This window comes from Oryx dammah, unplaced genomic scaffold (genome assembly GCF_014754425.2).
Source record: "Oryx dammah isolate SB20612 unplaced genomic scaffold, SCBI_Odam_1.1 HiC_scaffold_11209, whole genome shotgun sequence".
In the NCBI taxonomy this organism is placed as follows: domain Eukaryota; kingdom Metazoa; phylum Chordata; class Mammalia; order Artiodactyla; family Bovidae; genus Oryx; species Oryx dammah.
In genome coordinates, this window is record NW_024080602.1 from 3,353,875 (window position 1) to 3,370,626 (window position 16,752).

Consider the following 16,752-nt stretch of genomic DNA (forward strand, 5'->3'; position numbering starts at 1 on the left):
AAAATGGCTAAATAACAGAATACCATGCAACACACTACTTCCAAGAAATAAAAAAAGAACTACTGATATACACAACACATCTATCTTTGGATAAACCTCAAAGAAATTATGCCGAGTAAAGAAAGCCAATCTTTAAAGGACATAAGGCATGATTTTTTTAATATTGGTGAAATAATTTAGAGACAGCACGAATTAGTGGTTGTCAAGGACTAGGCACGGGGGAGGAGGGTAGTGAGGCTATGAAAGGGTAGGAACAGGCAGTCATGTGGACTTGGCAGTAGTTACATGAAGCTACCATGTGATGTGATGTTCAAGCTGGTTTTAGGAAAGGCAGAGGAACCAGAGATCAAATTGCCAACATCCGATGCATTATCGAAAAAGCAAGAGAGTTCCAGAAAAACATCTATTTCTGCTTTAAAGCCTTTGACTGTGTGGATCACCACAAACTGTGGAAAATTCTGAAAGAGATGGGAATACCAGGCCACCTGACCTGCCTCTTGAGAATCCTGTATGCAGGTCAGGAAGCAACAATTAGAACTGGACATGGAACAACAAACTGGTTCCAAATAGGAAAAGGAGTACGTCAAGGCTGTATATTGTCACCGTGCTTATTTAACTTCTATGCAGAGTACATCATGAGAAACGCTGGGCTGGATGAAGCACAAGCTGGAATCAAGATTGCTGGGAGAAGTATCAATAACCTCAGATATACAGATGACACTACCCTTGTGGCAAAAAGCAAAGAAGAACTAAAGAGCCTCTTGATGAAAGTGAAAGAGGAGAGTGAAAAAGTTAGCTTAAAGCTCAACATTCAGAAAACGAAGATCACGGCATCTGGTCCCATCACTTCATGTCAAATAGATGGGGAAACAGTGACAGACTTTATTTTGGGGGGCTCCAAAATCCCTGCAGATGGTGACTGCAGCCATGAAATTAAAAGATGCTTGCTCCTTGGAAGAAAAGTTAGGACCAACATAGACAGCATATTAAAAAGCAGAGACATGTGTATACCTGTGGCAGATTCATGTTGATGTATGGCAAAACCAATACAACATTGTAAAGTAATTATCCTCCAATTAAAAAAAAAATTATACTGTCAAAAAAAAAAAAAAAAAAAAGACAGAGACATTACTTTGCCAACAAAGGTCCGTCTAGCCAAGGCTATGGTTTTTCCAGTAGTCATGTATGGATGTGAGAGTTGGACGGTAAAGAAAGCTGAGCGCTGAAGAATTGATGCTTCTGAACTGTGGTGTTGTAGAAGACTCTTGACAGTCCCTTGGACTGCAAGGAGATCCAACCAGTCCATCCTAAAGGAAATCAGTCCTGAATATTCTTTGGAAGGAATGATGCTAAAGCTGAAATTCCAATACTCTGGCCACCTCATGCGAAGAGTTGACTCACTGGAAAAGACCCTGATGCTGGGAGGGACTGGGGTCAGGAGGGGAAGGGGACGACAGAGGATGAGATGGTTGGATGGCATCACCGACTCGATGGACATGAGTTTGAGTAAACTCTGGGAGTTGGTGATGGACAGGGAGGCCTGGCGTGCTGCTATTCATGGGGTCGCAAAGAGTCGGACACCACTCAGTGACTGAATTGACTGAATCATGTGATAAAGTTGCAGAGAGGTATACACACAAAGATGAATGCATAAATAACCAACATAATTTGAATAAGCCCTGTGAGTTGTACCAATGTTAATTTTCTAGTTATTAAGATCTTGCACTGCAGCTAGAAAAGATGCTAACAATGGGGAGGCTGGGTGAAGGGTAGACAGGATGATCCTTACTGTGCACTTCTTTGTAATTTTCTATGATCAATGATTATTTCAAAATCAATTTAAAAAATAAACACAAGCTATAACTTGGAAAAAAAATATTTACAAATCATGTATCTAAGGACAAGTATCTAGAATACATATATGGCAACTCTCAAAATTCAACACTATATAAACAAACAAATTAAAAAATGTGAAACTCTTTGACATATATCACAGCAAGATCCTCTTTGACTCACCTCCCAGAGTAATGGAAATAAAAACAAAAGCAAACAAAAGGGACTTAATTAAACTTAAAAGCTTTGGCACAGCAAAGGAAACAATAAATAGGATTAAAAGACAAAGCCAGAATGGGAGAAAATAATTGCAAATGAAACAACTGACAAAGGATTAATCTCCAAAATATATAAGCAGCTCATGCAGCTCAATACCAGAAAAACAAACCAATCAAAAAATGGGTGGAAGACCTAAACAGACACTTCTCAAAGACATACAGATGGCTAACAAAGACATGAAACGGTGCTCAACATCGCTCATTATTAGAGAAATGCAAATCAAAACTACAATGAGGTATCACCTCACAGTGGTCAGAATAGCCATCATTTAAAAAATCTACAAACAATAAATACTGGAGAGGATGTGGAGAAAGGGAACCTTTTTGCACTGTTGGGAATGTAAAGTGATACAGCCACTATGAAGAAGAGTATGGAGATTCTTTAAAAAACTAGGAACACCTGTGGTGGATTCATGTCAATCTATGCCAAAACCAATACAGAACTGTAAAGTAAAAATTAAAAATAAATAAATAAATTAAAAAAAAAAAAAACAAACAAACTAGGAACAGAGCTACCATATCACTCAACAGTCCCACTACTGGGCGTAGTAAGTGAAGTCGCTCAGTCATGTCTGACTCTTTGTGACCCCGTGGACCGTAGCCTACCAGGCTTCTCCGTCCATGGGATTCTCCAGGCAAGAATACTGGAGTGGGGCATGGACCCTGAGAAAACCGTAACTGAAAGAGACCTATGTACCCCAGTGTTCACTGTAGCACTTTGTACAACAGCTAGGACATGGAAGCAACCAAGATGTTTATCAACAGATGACTGGATACAGAAACTGTGGTACATATATACAATGGCTATTACTCATCTATAAAAAGGAACACATTTGTGTCAGTCCTAATGAGCTGGATGAACCTAGAGCCTATTACACAGAGTGAAGTCAGTCAGAAAGAGTAAGACAAATATTGTATATTAACTCATGTGTATGGAATCTAGAAAGATGGTCCTGATGAACCTACTTGCAGGGCAGCAGGGGAGACAGAAAGAGAGAAGAGACTTGTGGACATAGTGGGGTAAGGAGAGGGTAGGATGAATGGAGAAGAGCAAGGACAGATATACATGACCATATGTAAAATAGACAGGCAGTGGGAATTGGCTGGGTAACACAGGGAGCTCAACCCAGTGCTCTGTGACAACCTAGAGGGGTGGGATGCGTGGGAGATGGGAGGGGGACTCAGGAAGGAGGGGACATATGCATATCTGTGGCTGATTCATTTCGATGTACGGCAGAAATTAGCACAATATTATAAAGCAATTATCCTCCAATTAGAAAAATAAGGAAAACAATGTGAAAGACATGCACAAATATTTCAGCAAATACACACATGGAAAGATGTTCAACATCATCATTAGCTTTTAGGGAAAGACAAATTAGAATACAATGAGATATCACTACATACATAATTAAACACTGAAAATAAAAAGCAACAATAACATATAAGCTGGCAAGGATGAAGAGAAACTGCATCTCTCATATATTGCCAGTGGAAGCAAAAAATGGTATGCACACTCAGGAAAACAGTTTGGTGTTTCTTCAAAAAACTAAACACATACTTAGGACTCAGAAAACTCACTACTGGGTATGTACTTAGGAAAAAAAGAGGAAACTTAAATCCATACAAAAATCTATATATGAAAAAGAAAAAAAACTGCACATCAGTGCTTATAACATTATTTGTAGTAGACAAAAATTGAGGAAAACCAAAACACCCTTCAACAGGCAAAAAGGCAGAGAAACTGACACATGCATACCACGAACTACTCAGCAATGAAAAGGAATGGAACGTAAGTTTCCAACACAAATCATCAATAAAGTCAAAAGACATCCAACAGAAAAAACACTTGTGAACTGTATCACAGAGTGCTAAATTCCTTAATTTTACGGATCAAAGAAAACCAATTTTTTTTTAAGTTCTTGAATTTAATGACTAAACTTTTAATATGTTGACTGCTTGACAATTTTTCTTTGGTTCTGTATTTTCTCATTTCTCAGATTAAGCTTATTCTTTGAAACAAAATGTTACTTTCTTTAAGATTTTTTTTTTTTAATGCGACCATTTTTTAATGGTCTTTATTGAATTTGTTACAGTATTGCCTCTGTCTTTCGTTTTGGTTGTTTGGCTGCCAGGCATTTGGGATCTGAGCTCCCCGACAAGGGATCGAACCTGCACCCCCTGCATTTAAAAGCGAAGACTTAACCACTAGACCGCCAGGGAAAAGTCCCACAGACGCCACAGAAGTCCCATAAACCAATCTTTAAATGAGCAAAGTTCACATAACAGTTCAAAGAGAAAGAAATATAACCGTCTCAAACAAACTTAATCCTCACTTTTAAGAGATGCAAGTAAAAACTTCAATGTGTTACAGATACTCACTTAATCTGAAGTGTTCAAAAAGTTTAGTAACAGAGTATTGCTGAGGCATAGGGGAAAAAAATATTCTCTACATAGCCACTAGCATTATAAATCGGCAAAAACATTTTCTGGAGGGAAATTTGACAACGTCTATCAAAATTTTAAACACACATTCTACTTCTAGGAATTTATCTTATAAAAATATTGGATATATTTGGACATGTGCACAGGGATATACACCCCAGAACAATCTGTGTAATACAGCTTTTTTGTGTAATACAGTTTTTAATAGCAGGAAAGTAAATGTCAATCAACAGAGGAATATTTAATAAAACACAGTCCAATCAACTACATACTAAGCAGATGCTAAAAAAAGAATGAGGCAAATATGAGGACAAAAACTTTCTGGAAAGACATAAAAGGAACTGAAAGCAACACCTGTGGTTGAAATAAAATTAGGAGAGAGACTTCCTTTTCACTATAAACTCTTTGGTAACTTTTGACTTTTATATTAAGTAAAAATGCATTAAAAATGTATTTTAATTTGAGTAAAAATTAAATATAATAAACAGACCAAGAGACTAACAGTTTCATTTTGATAAAACAGAAACAGACTCACAGACACAGAAAACGAACTTATGGTTGCCAGGGGAGGGGGTTTAAATTAGGAGTTTGGGAATAAAATATATACACTTCTATACATAAAATATATAAGCAACAAGGACCCACTGTATAGCATAGGGAACTATACTCAATACTTTGTAATAAACTACAATTAAAAAGAATATATATATTTATATACAAAGCTGAATCACTTTACTACATACTTGAAACTATTATAAATATTTTAATAAAAAGTTTTAAAAATAAAATTGCAATTTATATTACTTAATGGACACTAGTGTCTGGTGATACTATTGTATACAACAAATGTAACTAAAATGCATAAGAAATAAATTAGTCAAATTTGCCAAAGTTTAAAATAAATATTCTCTACATCTTTTAGAAAAGAAAAGAGAAGAAACCAGTGCTGCCAAATTAGGAAGACAAGTTTCTAGGGAAGAAATCCGCCTACAGAAAGAATCAGTGCTTTTGATTTCCTAAATTTCAAGTACAGAAGAGCACAGCTTGTGTTGAATTGTTAGAAGGCAAATTTTCTAAAAGCAGAGTAAATCATAAACCTTTGAATGCCCTTTTCAATGCTTATCAGAGCCTGCGTCCTTGAATTTGCATCACCTGATCTTCAGGCACTGGCTATTAGGCATGTCAGAGAAGGCAAATTCAATTATAAAAAATGAGAGGAGAAGGAAACTGTGAAACCTAATCCAATGCCAGAGGAGCCCTTGGCAGAAAACACTGGTAACCAATGTTATTAAGATGTAGCAGAAACCCTACCCGCACTGCACAAAACAAGATGGATCATTTTAACTATTTAGGAATGCTGACACCATCTGCTGTCTTGTTTCCTAAGGCAAAAAATCGTGTGTGTGTGTGTGTGTGTGTGTGTAATCGGATGAATAAATATATATTAATTCAAATATTTTCTATAAATTATTCACACATCTTCCCAAGTCTAAAATAACTGTAATTTCCTTTATGCAAATGTTCTACTTTAAAAAGGAAACAGGTTGACCTAGCTTTCTAAAATACTGAGACTATAAAGCCTACACACTTAGGCTGTTGAACTTTCCCAGGAGTTCAATACACTGTTCCACATCGAAGTAGAGCTACTCATAATAGAACTCAGGAAAATCAAAATACACATTGAGAAGCTATGTGGTGTTTTAGACCTGTGGTGTTTAATGAAAAAGACTGTTTGACAAACATTAAAACCTATACAGAAGCCACCTTCCAAGACTTACGAAAAGAGTGAGGGAGGGATAAATTGGGAGACTGAGATTGACATATAGACACTACTATATATAAAACAGATAATAAGAACCTACTGTATAGCACAGGGAACTCTACTCAATTCTCTGTAGTGACCTATATGAAAAAAGAATTTTAAAACAGAGTGGATATATGTATAACTGATTCACTTTGTTGTATAGCAGAAACTAACACTTTGTACATCAACTATACTTCAATAAAAAATAATTTTAAAAAAGACTTAAAAAGAAAAAAGTGACTTGCTTCATGACAAACTGAAGAATGACATCCATATGATCAGTTAAAATGTGTTTCAGATTCTTTGCAAAAAAAACATTAGAAAACACTTTATTTACTGTATTTAAATAAAGTGGAGCGCTAATAAGTGTTTACTGTGGTTACCACATAAAAGGTTCTTTTGAGAGTATACAGATGAATATATCAGAGTTGATTTTGAGGAATAAATAACAAAGTTTTATTAAGAGCTCGCAAGAAAGTGAAATTGATTTGGATGGGAAAGAACAGACAGATATGTAAGGGGGACGGACATCATGGAAAGTTTAATGGAAAAGGCTTTTCAAAGCATCTGAAATAGGCCTCATAGAACAAACAGGATTTTAATACTGACAGACAAAAACGCACAGTAACTTAAGCATTTTACTTTATAACTACCTTTACCTCATCTCCCAATTCCTCCAGGTACTATGGACAATGAAAGAGTTCTCTTTAATATGTGTTCCAAAATGAAGAAAGACCTTAAAATTACTTACTGTTAAAGAAATAAAATGATTATAAAAATGGATAAAAATTATCTAATAAAATAGGGGAATGCCAAAACTATTGTTTTTAGTTAGAAACACGGACCACGCATACAATACAAACATTCAGCTTACACTGGAACCTCGTAAACTCTGTCTAAATTTAGTGCTTACAGATAAAATGGAAGGGGAAAAATGAAAAATTAAATTTATCCATCACATTCTGGACTCAAATGATCGTGATAAATTAGCTAAGTACAGGTCAAAACTAAATTCTTAAGAGTTTGTAATGATTTTAAATGTATGTATGTTGAGAAAGAAAGAGAATGCTGCAAGGCATTTAATTTTTCAGAAAATAGTTTTCTAGATTCAAAACAAACAACCTACTAGGAAAAGCCATCCTTTAGAAAACTGAATTCTACAATGAGGTAGTCACTTCAATTAATGAAGTACAGAAAAAGTCTTTTAACAATGTCAAAAATCTTACAGATTCTTTTTTTTCAATAGTTTCTGTTAGTTAGCAGGGCTTTAAAATATGTTCATTCTAAACTCTTGCAGATTACTCAGAATCTTTTTTCAATCTTTTCAGAATCTCTGAGTATTTCCATCCCACAAATACTGGATCAATAAACTCCCACCAATCACTTTCCAGCGAGCTTCCTATGTATAACCAAATTGTTTTATTTTATTTCTCTGATAAGAGTGAGAAACTAAAAATCTATTTACATCCCACTAAGCAATTCTATACCACCTACCATTTTGTGTGTATATCAAGAATAATGGATTTATTCATGAAGACAGGCTTCCCTGGTGGCTCAGATGGTAAAGAATATGCCTGCAATGCCAGAGAGCTGGGTTCAATCCCTGGGTCAGGAAGGTCCCCTGGGAGAAGGGAATGGCAACCCATTCCAGTATTCTTGCCTGGACAATCCCATGGACAGAGGAGCCTGGTGGGCTACAGTCCATTGGGTCGCAGAGTCGGACACGACTGAGCACCTAACACACACATTCATGAAGTCTGGTGTTCTATTAACACGAAGTCACCACGAACAATGAGTTAGTGAATACTGAACCACTGCTCCTAGGAGAAACACAGGGTTAAGTTCCTATAAGCCTCTGATCGCAACATTTTCAACAACTGATCAATATCTAACTTAGTTTTCTGTGTGTTTCTATTTAAAGACACAGTATTTGATATATATTGATAATTCATTAACACTAAGTTCACTGCCAACAGCATTGTAATTCATGCCTGAACGAAACTGTACATGTCTGTTTTCTCCATAATGCACATCACAGCCTTTTTGCATTTCAGAACATTATAGACAAAACTTCAGCACTATGTTTGGGGCCATTTTAAACAATGTGATCACCAACAAAAAGCACCGAAATGCAAAAACTGTAGCATTAAGTAGAGTGCAAAGAGGACATTTGTTTATGAGAGCGGAAAACAAGAAGACAAGAACCCCCTAGTCAACAGCAGGCTGAGTGCTCCCATCAGCAAACGCAAGATTTCTGCAGCTCTGCGCACGTCTCTAAATGGCTATGCAACTGTTGCAAGAAGTGATTTTGAATTTACAAGTAAAGTTGAGATAGCACACATTCACTCACCAGAACATGCAAATAATGAGGCTCAACAACACAAAGAAAGTTCAACCAAATAAACCTGATGGGAAATATTTCAGCACTTCCGTCAATTTTGTAAATGCAAGGGTTTACTTATTGGATCTCAAGAACGGGTAAAACTTTATGACACTGTTCTTAAACTGTTACATGAAAACACTCCATTAAAGCATTCTATAACTTTTCAGATGAAGCATAAAGAGAGAAATATTATTTAAAATTCACTGACTACTCTTAAAAAAGTCATTAAGAAAAAAATATTATATAGAAAGATAGCAAAAGCTATCTGTAGCTTTAATGTAATTTCTTATGAACTATCTCCTCCTAATATCTTTTTAGGGAAAACCAGATGTTTACCCGTTATTTTTACACACTAAAAAGTTCGTAAGGATAAAGTATCCTGAAGTAATAAAACAAGATATTAAGCTACAAAGGCAGAAAAAATTAGTGTAGACAATTAGAAGTGAGCATATAACATACACACTTAAGCAAAGTACCTCAGTTAAATATCAATAATTTAAATGTTCAATTTTATTTATTTAAAATATTATTCAATATAACCATAATGTATATCCAGTTTGCATTTCTACTTGTCATAACAAAATTTAACAGACATGTATGTAAACATCATCTATTCACTCTGGTACCTGAAATTCATATTAGTGAAACTGAAAACAAAATATGCTAATTATTAACCATGTTTTTGGCAGCGAAAAACTAGAAGATAAGTCTTTTAATAAAGGACTTATTTAGAACACAGAATTAGCAGTCTTTAATAAGAAATGAGCTACCATATATACACATGCTCACACATGTACACATACACATTATATACACATGTGTATGTATATACGTGTGATATGAAAGTCGCTCAGTTGTGTTCTACTCTGCGATCCCATGGACTATACAGTCCATGGAATTCTCCAGGCCAGAATACTGGAGTGGGTAGCCTTTCCCTTCTCCAGGGGACCTTCCCAACCCAGGGACCAAACCCAGGTCTCCCACATTGCAGGCGGATTTTTTACCAGCTGAGCCACAAGGGAAGCCCATGTGTATATATGGCCTCCAACAAAAATGGGAAGATGAACGAGGAGAAATGTCTATACCATATTAGTAAGACGAAGAGAGGAACAAACAAGTCACAGAATACTATGTACAATATGATTCCTTCTTAGACACGAGAAACGTAACGTGCTTATATATGCATACACACTAAACTGCTAATGAGGAACGGAATTTGGGACTTTCACTTTTTATAATGAGCGTGTATAAGTTTTAGAAGTTTACAGCAGGTTCTCAACAAGTGTTTCCTTATTAATGGCTATTTTACAAATGTGATAAAATTCATGTTTGAAAATGACTCTTATAATCTTAATTTATTCATGTATTCTGCTAAATATAATTTAAAACAAACATTTCCTGGTTCAAGAATTTCTGTAAATGTTCTCAAAATTCAACACTCACCAATCCCCCAAACTGAAATGTTTACTGATTTGTAACAGGGATTGACAAATTTTTTCTGTAAAAGCCAGAGAGTAAATATTTTAAGGTTTTGCAGACATGCATGGTCTCTGGTGCATATTCTTCTTCGTCTTTGTTTTACTTTACAACCCTTTAGGAATATCAAAATAAAAAAGTTCTTAGCTCAGATCCACTAAAACAGGCTGCAGGCAGGATCTGCCTTTCCAGCCACAGTTTGACAATCACTGATTTTTAACAACAAACCAGCATCTTGAAGTCTGATATTTCAAATGTATTACACTGAATGTATCAGAGATCCCAACAGAGTCAGTTTTCTTCTACCTTAAATAAAGTAAGGGAGCATACAGCAATTAAAACTTCTGGTTGATTAATACATCGAATTCTATTAATATATTAGACACTGACCAAACAATGGGAAAACATAGTACATGAAATTTCAAGTGTTTATTAGTATTATATAACCATGATCATGTGTGTACCTGTAAAACACACATATTCACTTGAAAAAGTCAACTGAAATTGAAATACTACACAAAGCTCACATCTCCTTTTATAATAATTTAAACCATTTACTCTTTTAAATAACCAAAAATATCAAGTCATTTTAGATGTCATCAACCCTTAAAAATTAAAAACAATTCAGAGACTGACAGTAATTACTGGACTTTGATTTTGTAAAGGTCACTATAAAATATTAATCAACAATCTAACATATTATACTTTTAAAAACATTTATATTTTTGGAAAGTTTTTAACATTCACGGTGTCAGCACCCATCCCTGAAGACCTGAATATACTTTTTTCCTGTCTAAAAGACAGCTTATATACATTTGATTTTGTCTAAAACTGAAAGATTCTTATTACCATCTGGATGCTACTACCAAATATAAAATTCATTATGAATGATAATCTGGGTTACATTCAAACTCAAAAGTGAAAATGTATCCTCCAATAGTAACCAAATAACCATTACAGAATAATCTTACCTAGACTGGTGGGTTTTATCAGTTCATCCAGTAAATCATAAAATGGTAATTTTTGAAGTTTTATATCCGGATGGACTGGGTGAAGAGCTGATGTAAGATGTGGGAGTTCCAGTTCATGTTTAGGTCCCAGAAGAGAAACAGGGAGTAACGGTGATGATGCAGGGTGACCATCATAAGTGAGTTGTGGAATGGTAGATGGAGACAAAGTTGCTGGCATAGGACTTGAATGTACGTTGGGGATGGACAAGTCCGCAGGCGTCATGATTTTCTGGGGGAACCTCCGCCTATAGAGTTCTTTAATTTTCATTTGTACAGCAGGACTGCAGCCAGCCTTTAGCAAATGCAGGGCTTTTGTGAGAAGTTCGTGTTTGCGTCCGTGCTTGTTTCTCCCAGCGTAGCCCAACAGTACTTGGAGTTCAGAAACTCTAAGGCTCATAACCATTTGCTTTGAGACAAAACAAAATGTGAAACATTAGTATTCCAATAACATAATTTACAACATTAAATGATATTTTATTATAACATTTTATCCTTATGTTTTGTTTACAAAGGCCAGTTCCGTTACAGTCAATTCTAGTTATTTCAAACTTAAAATCTAACCATTTAAAGTAAGTAAACAAATAAAATTAAAATTAATGTTCATAAATCCACTAACTTCTACCTAGGGTTATGAAAGCTGTAAAATAAAGCAGACATCAGGTAAAACTACATCTCACCTCATTTTATTGTTATAATGAAAAAGTCAGGTCTTTACCAAGCACTTACTAAGTCTCCAAGAGAGTATTGAGTGCTATATGGATGGCAAAAGATAATGAGCCCTCAAGAAAATTTGTTTTCTTGGGGGAAATTATATACATACATGTGAAAGACATAAACAATCCACCTCAAGCACCAGATGTAGGCATGATGTAAATATTGTAACATTATAGACAATATTGTATTCTATACTAATTTGGGGATTTATAGGGCTTAAACTATACCTTTTTTGACCCATTATATACCAGATACATATGATATTTTCATATGGATTGTCATTAAATCTTTACACCACCACAAGGTGTTACCCTTCCTGCTTTACATGTGAAGAAACTAGTTAAGAAAGGTTAAATAACTTACCTAAGGCCACTTAGCTACTATAATAAATATCAACCAGGATTCAAACCCAGATACGTGTAATTTTAAATCCCATGATCTTTCACTAAACCATTAGGATGAAACTGGAAATATACTATTGACTCTATTGGCAAAGCTAGGCTAAAACGTCCAGAAATTGGGAATTCACCATCAGTCCAGAGATTAGGACTCTGCTTTCACTGCTGAGGGCCTGGGTTCAATCCCTCATGTGAAAACTAAGATCCCATAAGTACAGCTAAAAAGTCCAGGAATTTAATCCACATGTCAAAATCCATAAGCCTGTAGTAAAGAAATCTAACTTTGTTTAACTCTCTGTTCCCAAATTTCTTTCTCCTTTTCCCCCAACTTTTAATACTAACAGACCACCAACAGGAAGTATCAATGTATACCAATTCTCTCATTTTAAAGTTGAGGAAAATGAAACTCAAAGGGAAATATGACCCAAAATCGTAACAGCTATCAACAGCAGAATCCTGACTTCACCATCACTGACAGAAGGTGTCAGGGTGAAAGACACATGTAAGCTCACCATCTGCTCTCTCTTTTCCCAACTGTTTGTACACTCGTGCATGTGTGCTCCGTCGCATCTGACTCTGCAAGCCCATGGGCTGTAGCCCACCAGGCTCCTCTGTCCACGGGATTGCCCAGGTAAGAATACTGGAGTGGGGTGCCATTTCCTCCTCTAGGAGATCTTTCCAACCCAGGGACTGAACCCGTGTCTGTGTCTCCTGCATTCTCAGGCGGATTCCTTACCACTGAGCCATCAGGGAGGCCTCATCCCAAATACCAGTAACACAAAAGCTAAAATGGCTTTCCTAATTTATGACCACTCCCTGAAATGACATCCATTTCAAGCCAATCATCTAGAAGTTACCTACATATTACAAAACAATCAAGAAAAACAGAAAAACAAGCATATAAAGAGCTTTAAATGCAATACAGGTGGTTAATCAAAAAACTATGAGCCCTTCCCCTACCTTCTCTGGCCTGGTTTCCTCAAAGCTCAGCTTTTGTCATCCTTGCCTTTTAGGCCTGGCAGAACTAAATGATTCTCTTTTCACTACTCTCACAGGTTATTTTTCATATCTTTATTTTGGCACTTATTTTGCTGTACTACACTTTTATTTTTATACAAACAATTCCATGATCAGACTGAGGGCCTCTATGGTACAAGGTCATGTTATCTTCAGCTTCTAACACTAAGGCCCAACAATAATGCCTTGACAATGAATGATGAACAAAATTAGAAAGTCATACCAAAACAAAGGGTGGGGATGGATTCTACAGGGATAAGTTATACATATAACTAAAAAATAACTTCAAACGAACTCCCAAGTTCTTATGTTCATACAAAGATATAATGTAGACCTTAAAAACAAATTTTACCCCAAATCCTATAAATATACCTTTCTTTAGATTGCTATCAGAGGTTAAATAATTACTATAATGTCAATTTCTCCCTACTATTTAACCTGTCCTAAGAGTATAAAATAGTTTTAAAGATTTTTTTATTACTTATTTTAAAAGGAACAGAGATTTCAACAGAAAAGCACTGTATTAGTTAAGTAAGCTTCCACTCTTAGAGAGTAACATGAATTATGCTTCAAAGATTATAGGTTAAAAATAAATTTAAGTTGACATTGGTTAAATATATTTCATTTTGCAGAGAAAGTACAATAAAGTTTTCAAAACAGAATGTCTTTCTATTTCAATTCAATTCCATTCTCCTAAGTCAAACACAAACAAAAATCAACATTCATGGGTTACCATAAACTTCCCACAATTTTTGTCCTAACCCTACGGATGTAAGGATTTAAATGCAGCACAGATGGATTATTGCTCTATTTCTATGAAAGAGTACATTGACAACTCACATAAAATTAAATCTTCTGATTGATCATCAAAAGAAAAAAGTTAATGACATAGGTATAATTTTTGGTTTTGTTATCACAGGATGCATAATTAATCATAATTACTATCCTCATTTTACACATGGAAAAACTGAGCCCTAGAAAGGTTAAGAAATTTGTTGAATGTTACACAACTACTTCTACTCCAAACGTACTTTTATACGATGCTATTGTCTTTTAGAGAAAACAAACCACATGCCTTTTAGTTAGGAAAAAAGATCAACTTATTTAATATTCAATCTCAACTTTAAGCTTCAACATTTTAGCTTTAAAAAAATTGGTGGTTAAGATAAAAGAAAACTCCTGGATTCAAATTAACCACTGCACCTTATAATCAGATATAGTGAAAGATGAGGCTCTACCACTATTACTGGAGCAGCTTCTGCATAATCTTAAAGTCTGTAATTAGCATGCAGTATTTAAAAAATCAAGTAAAAGAGGGTGGGAAACACAAATATCTGAAGTTATCTATTACTCAAACCAAAAACTTCATAGAAGCATGGAGCAGTCAATTCACAGTGTAAAGTGTTGACAACAGAGGTAAACTAAACACATCTGAAATGTTGAAATGCAGTGTATTTGAATCTTTCATGTGTTTAAAATCTCCATTTGTTAGCACTATAACAAAATGAATACTTAGAACTAAGGATAACATCAACCACTGCTACTACTAAAAATCACTGCCTTCTCGGATAGCACTGTGCTAACTCTACATGCCCAAATGATAGTTTTCAGAATCCTAAGGAATTTAGAATGTCTGAGAAATGTATATATTCTGTATAGAAAGCATTCTGTGGGGGACATCTTTCTAAAATGAATCTTTTTAATCAGACAGAAATACATACAGTTTTAAAACTCAAAATTTGTCCCTTGCCCTGCCACCATTTTTCACATCCTTAAGACAACCATTTTCAAGTCTTTTTAGCTGTTTCTTCTAGCATTTCCCCCCCTATTTCTACTATATAGTAGTCTTTTAGAGTTATTTAAAATAACTAATATTTTAAATTTAAAAATTGTTTCCTATTAAAAGATAACAATTTAGATCTGTTACATCTCCTCTACCTCCATCTTTCTTTTTAAAAATATTTATTCATTTATTTGGCTCTTCTGGGTCTTAGTTGCGGGCGGCATGCAAGATCTTTTTTGCTTTTTTTTAACTTGCAGCATGCAAGATCTTTAGTTGCAGAATACAAACTCTTAGTTGTGGCATGTGGGATCTAGCTCCCTGACCAGGGATGGAATTCGGGCCCCCTGCATTGGGAGCGCAGTCTTAACCTCTGGACCAGCAGGGAAGTCCCTACCTCCACCTCTCCATCATCATTTTTGGTTGAATCAATTGCTGGTGTTTACATTATTACTATGGCTGTAAATAATATTCACAGATGAACCAAAAGTACATCATGATTACTGTTTATTTTCTGTATGACCTTACTTCTAGTTAACAACTGTACCATTTTTATATTTGCTTAGTTTTCTATGAAGTAATAGTTCATCTGCAAACTGCTAAAGTGCAACTTTCCTGTCAACATATTCAACTATATCAGGTAAATCTCTGTTTTAATTTCCTTCTTCAAAATATACTTCCTAAAACCATCCATTAAATTCCAATTTGAACTGCTTGATCTCTTGGTCTGGCACAAAACTGTGGTGATGGAATTTCCCTCTAACTTATCCTGGGAATTCCCTTGTCACTTGTGTTGGACCTCGTTTCCTTGATCTCACGTCTTTCTTTCTGGATTTTCTCTTTTTAGTGGGGTATTTCCCCCAGTAACTTCCTGAAAAGAGGGCATGGGGAGTACACTTTTTAAAAATCCCTTGTATTGTCTAAAAATATCTCGATTTACTCATACTTAACAAGTGAGCTTGGCTCAGTACAGAATTCCAGAGGAGAAGGTATGTTGTGTCAGAATTTTGTAAGGCTTTCCTCATCATCTTCTGTTAAGAAACCTGACATCTTTCTGATGGGCAATCTTTCAGTCATCTATATATCCCTCACAGAAGTTTCTCATGGTTTTGTTTTTAACTGTATGAACTAACCGTGGCTAAATTTTTACATTTAGCGATGTATGTCCATCCTTCAGTCCTGGGAAGATTTCTTACAGTCTTCCTTTGACTTCGTTCTCTTTTATGTCTGTTATTTAGATTATGGCCTTCCTAAACTGTCTAATTCTCTTTTGCGCTATTTTCTTTTTCCTCTTGCATTTACATCTCTTGTCTTTAGCTCTATTTTCTGGGAGATTTCCTAAACTTTATCTTCTAACTCTTCTTTTAAAATTTTAATTTCTATGAGTTCTTTTCTGTTTGCTGCACATATCTTTTCTATTCCTTCTACATCTTGTTCTTATTTTACATGAATTTAGTATCTTCTTTTCTCTTGAGGATATAAATAAATTGGGTGTTTGACACTGTTGTTTTCTTCAGCTGCCTGCGTTGTGTCTATAATTTGAGTTCTTTCTTACTATTTTCTCTGGTCTCTGCCTCTCAGGCTTGATGTTCTCCTTGAGCAGGAAGAAATCTC

General features: G+C 35.3%; 1 protein-coding gene across 1 annotated transcript in view; it reads right to left on the reverse strand.

The window, feature by feature from the left end:
• Positions 1 to 16,752, reverse strand: part of LOC120860889 (E3 SUMO-protein ligase PIAS1) — a 124,357-nt gene that overhangs the window by 74,759 nt on the left and 32,846 nt on the right. The window contains exon 2 of the mRNA XM_040236599.1: positions 11,191 to 11,635. Coding sequence (XP_040092533.1) covers positions 11,191 to 11,635 — 445 coding nt within the window. The remainder of the gene's footprint in view (positions 1 to 11,190; positions 11,636 to 16,752) is intronic.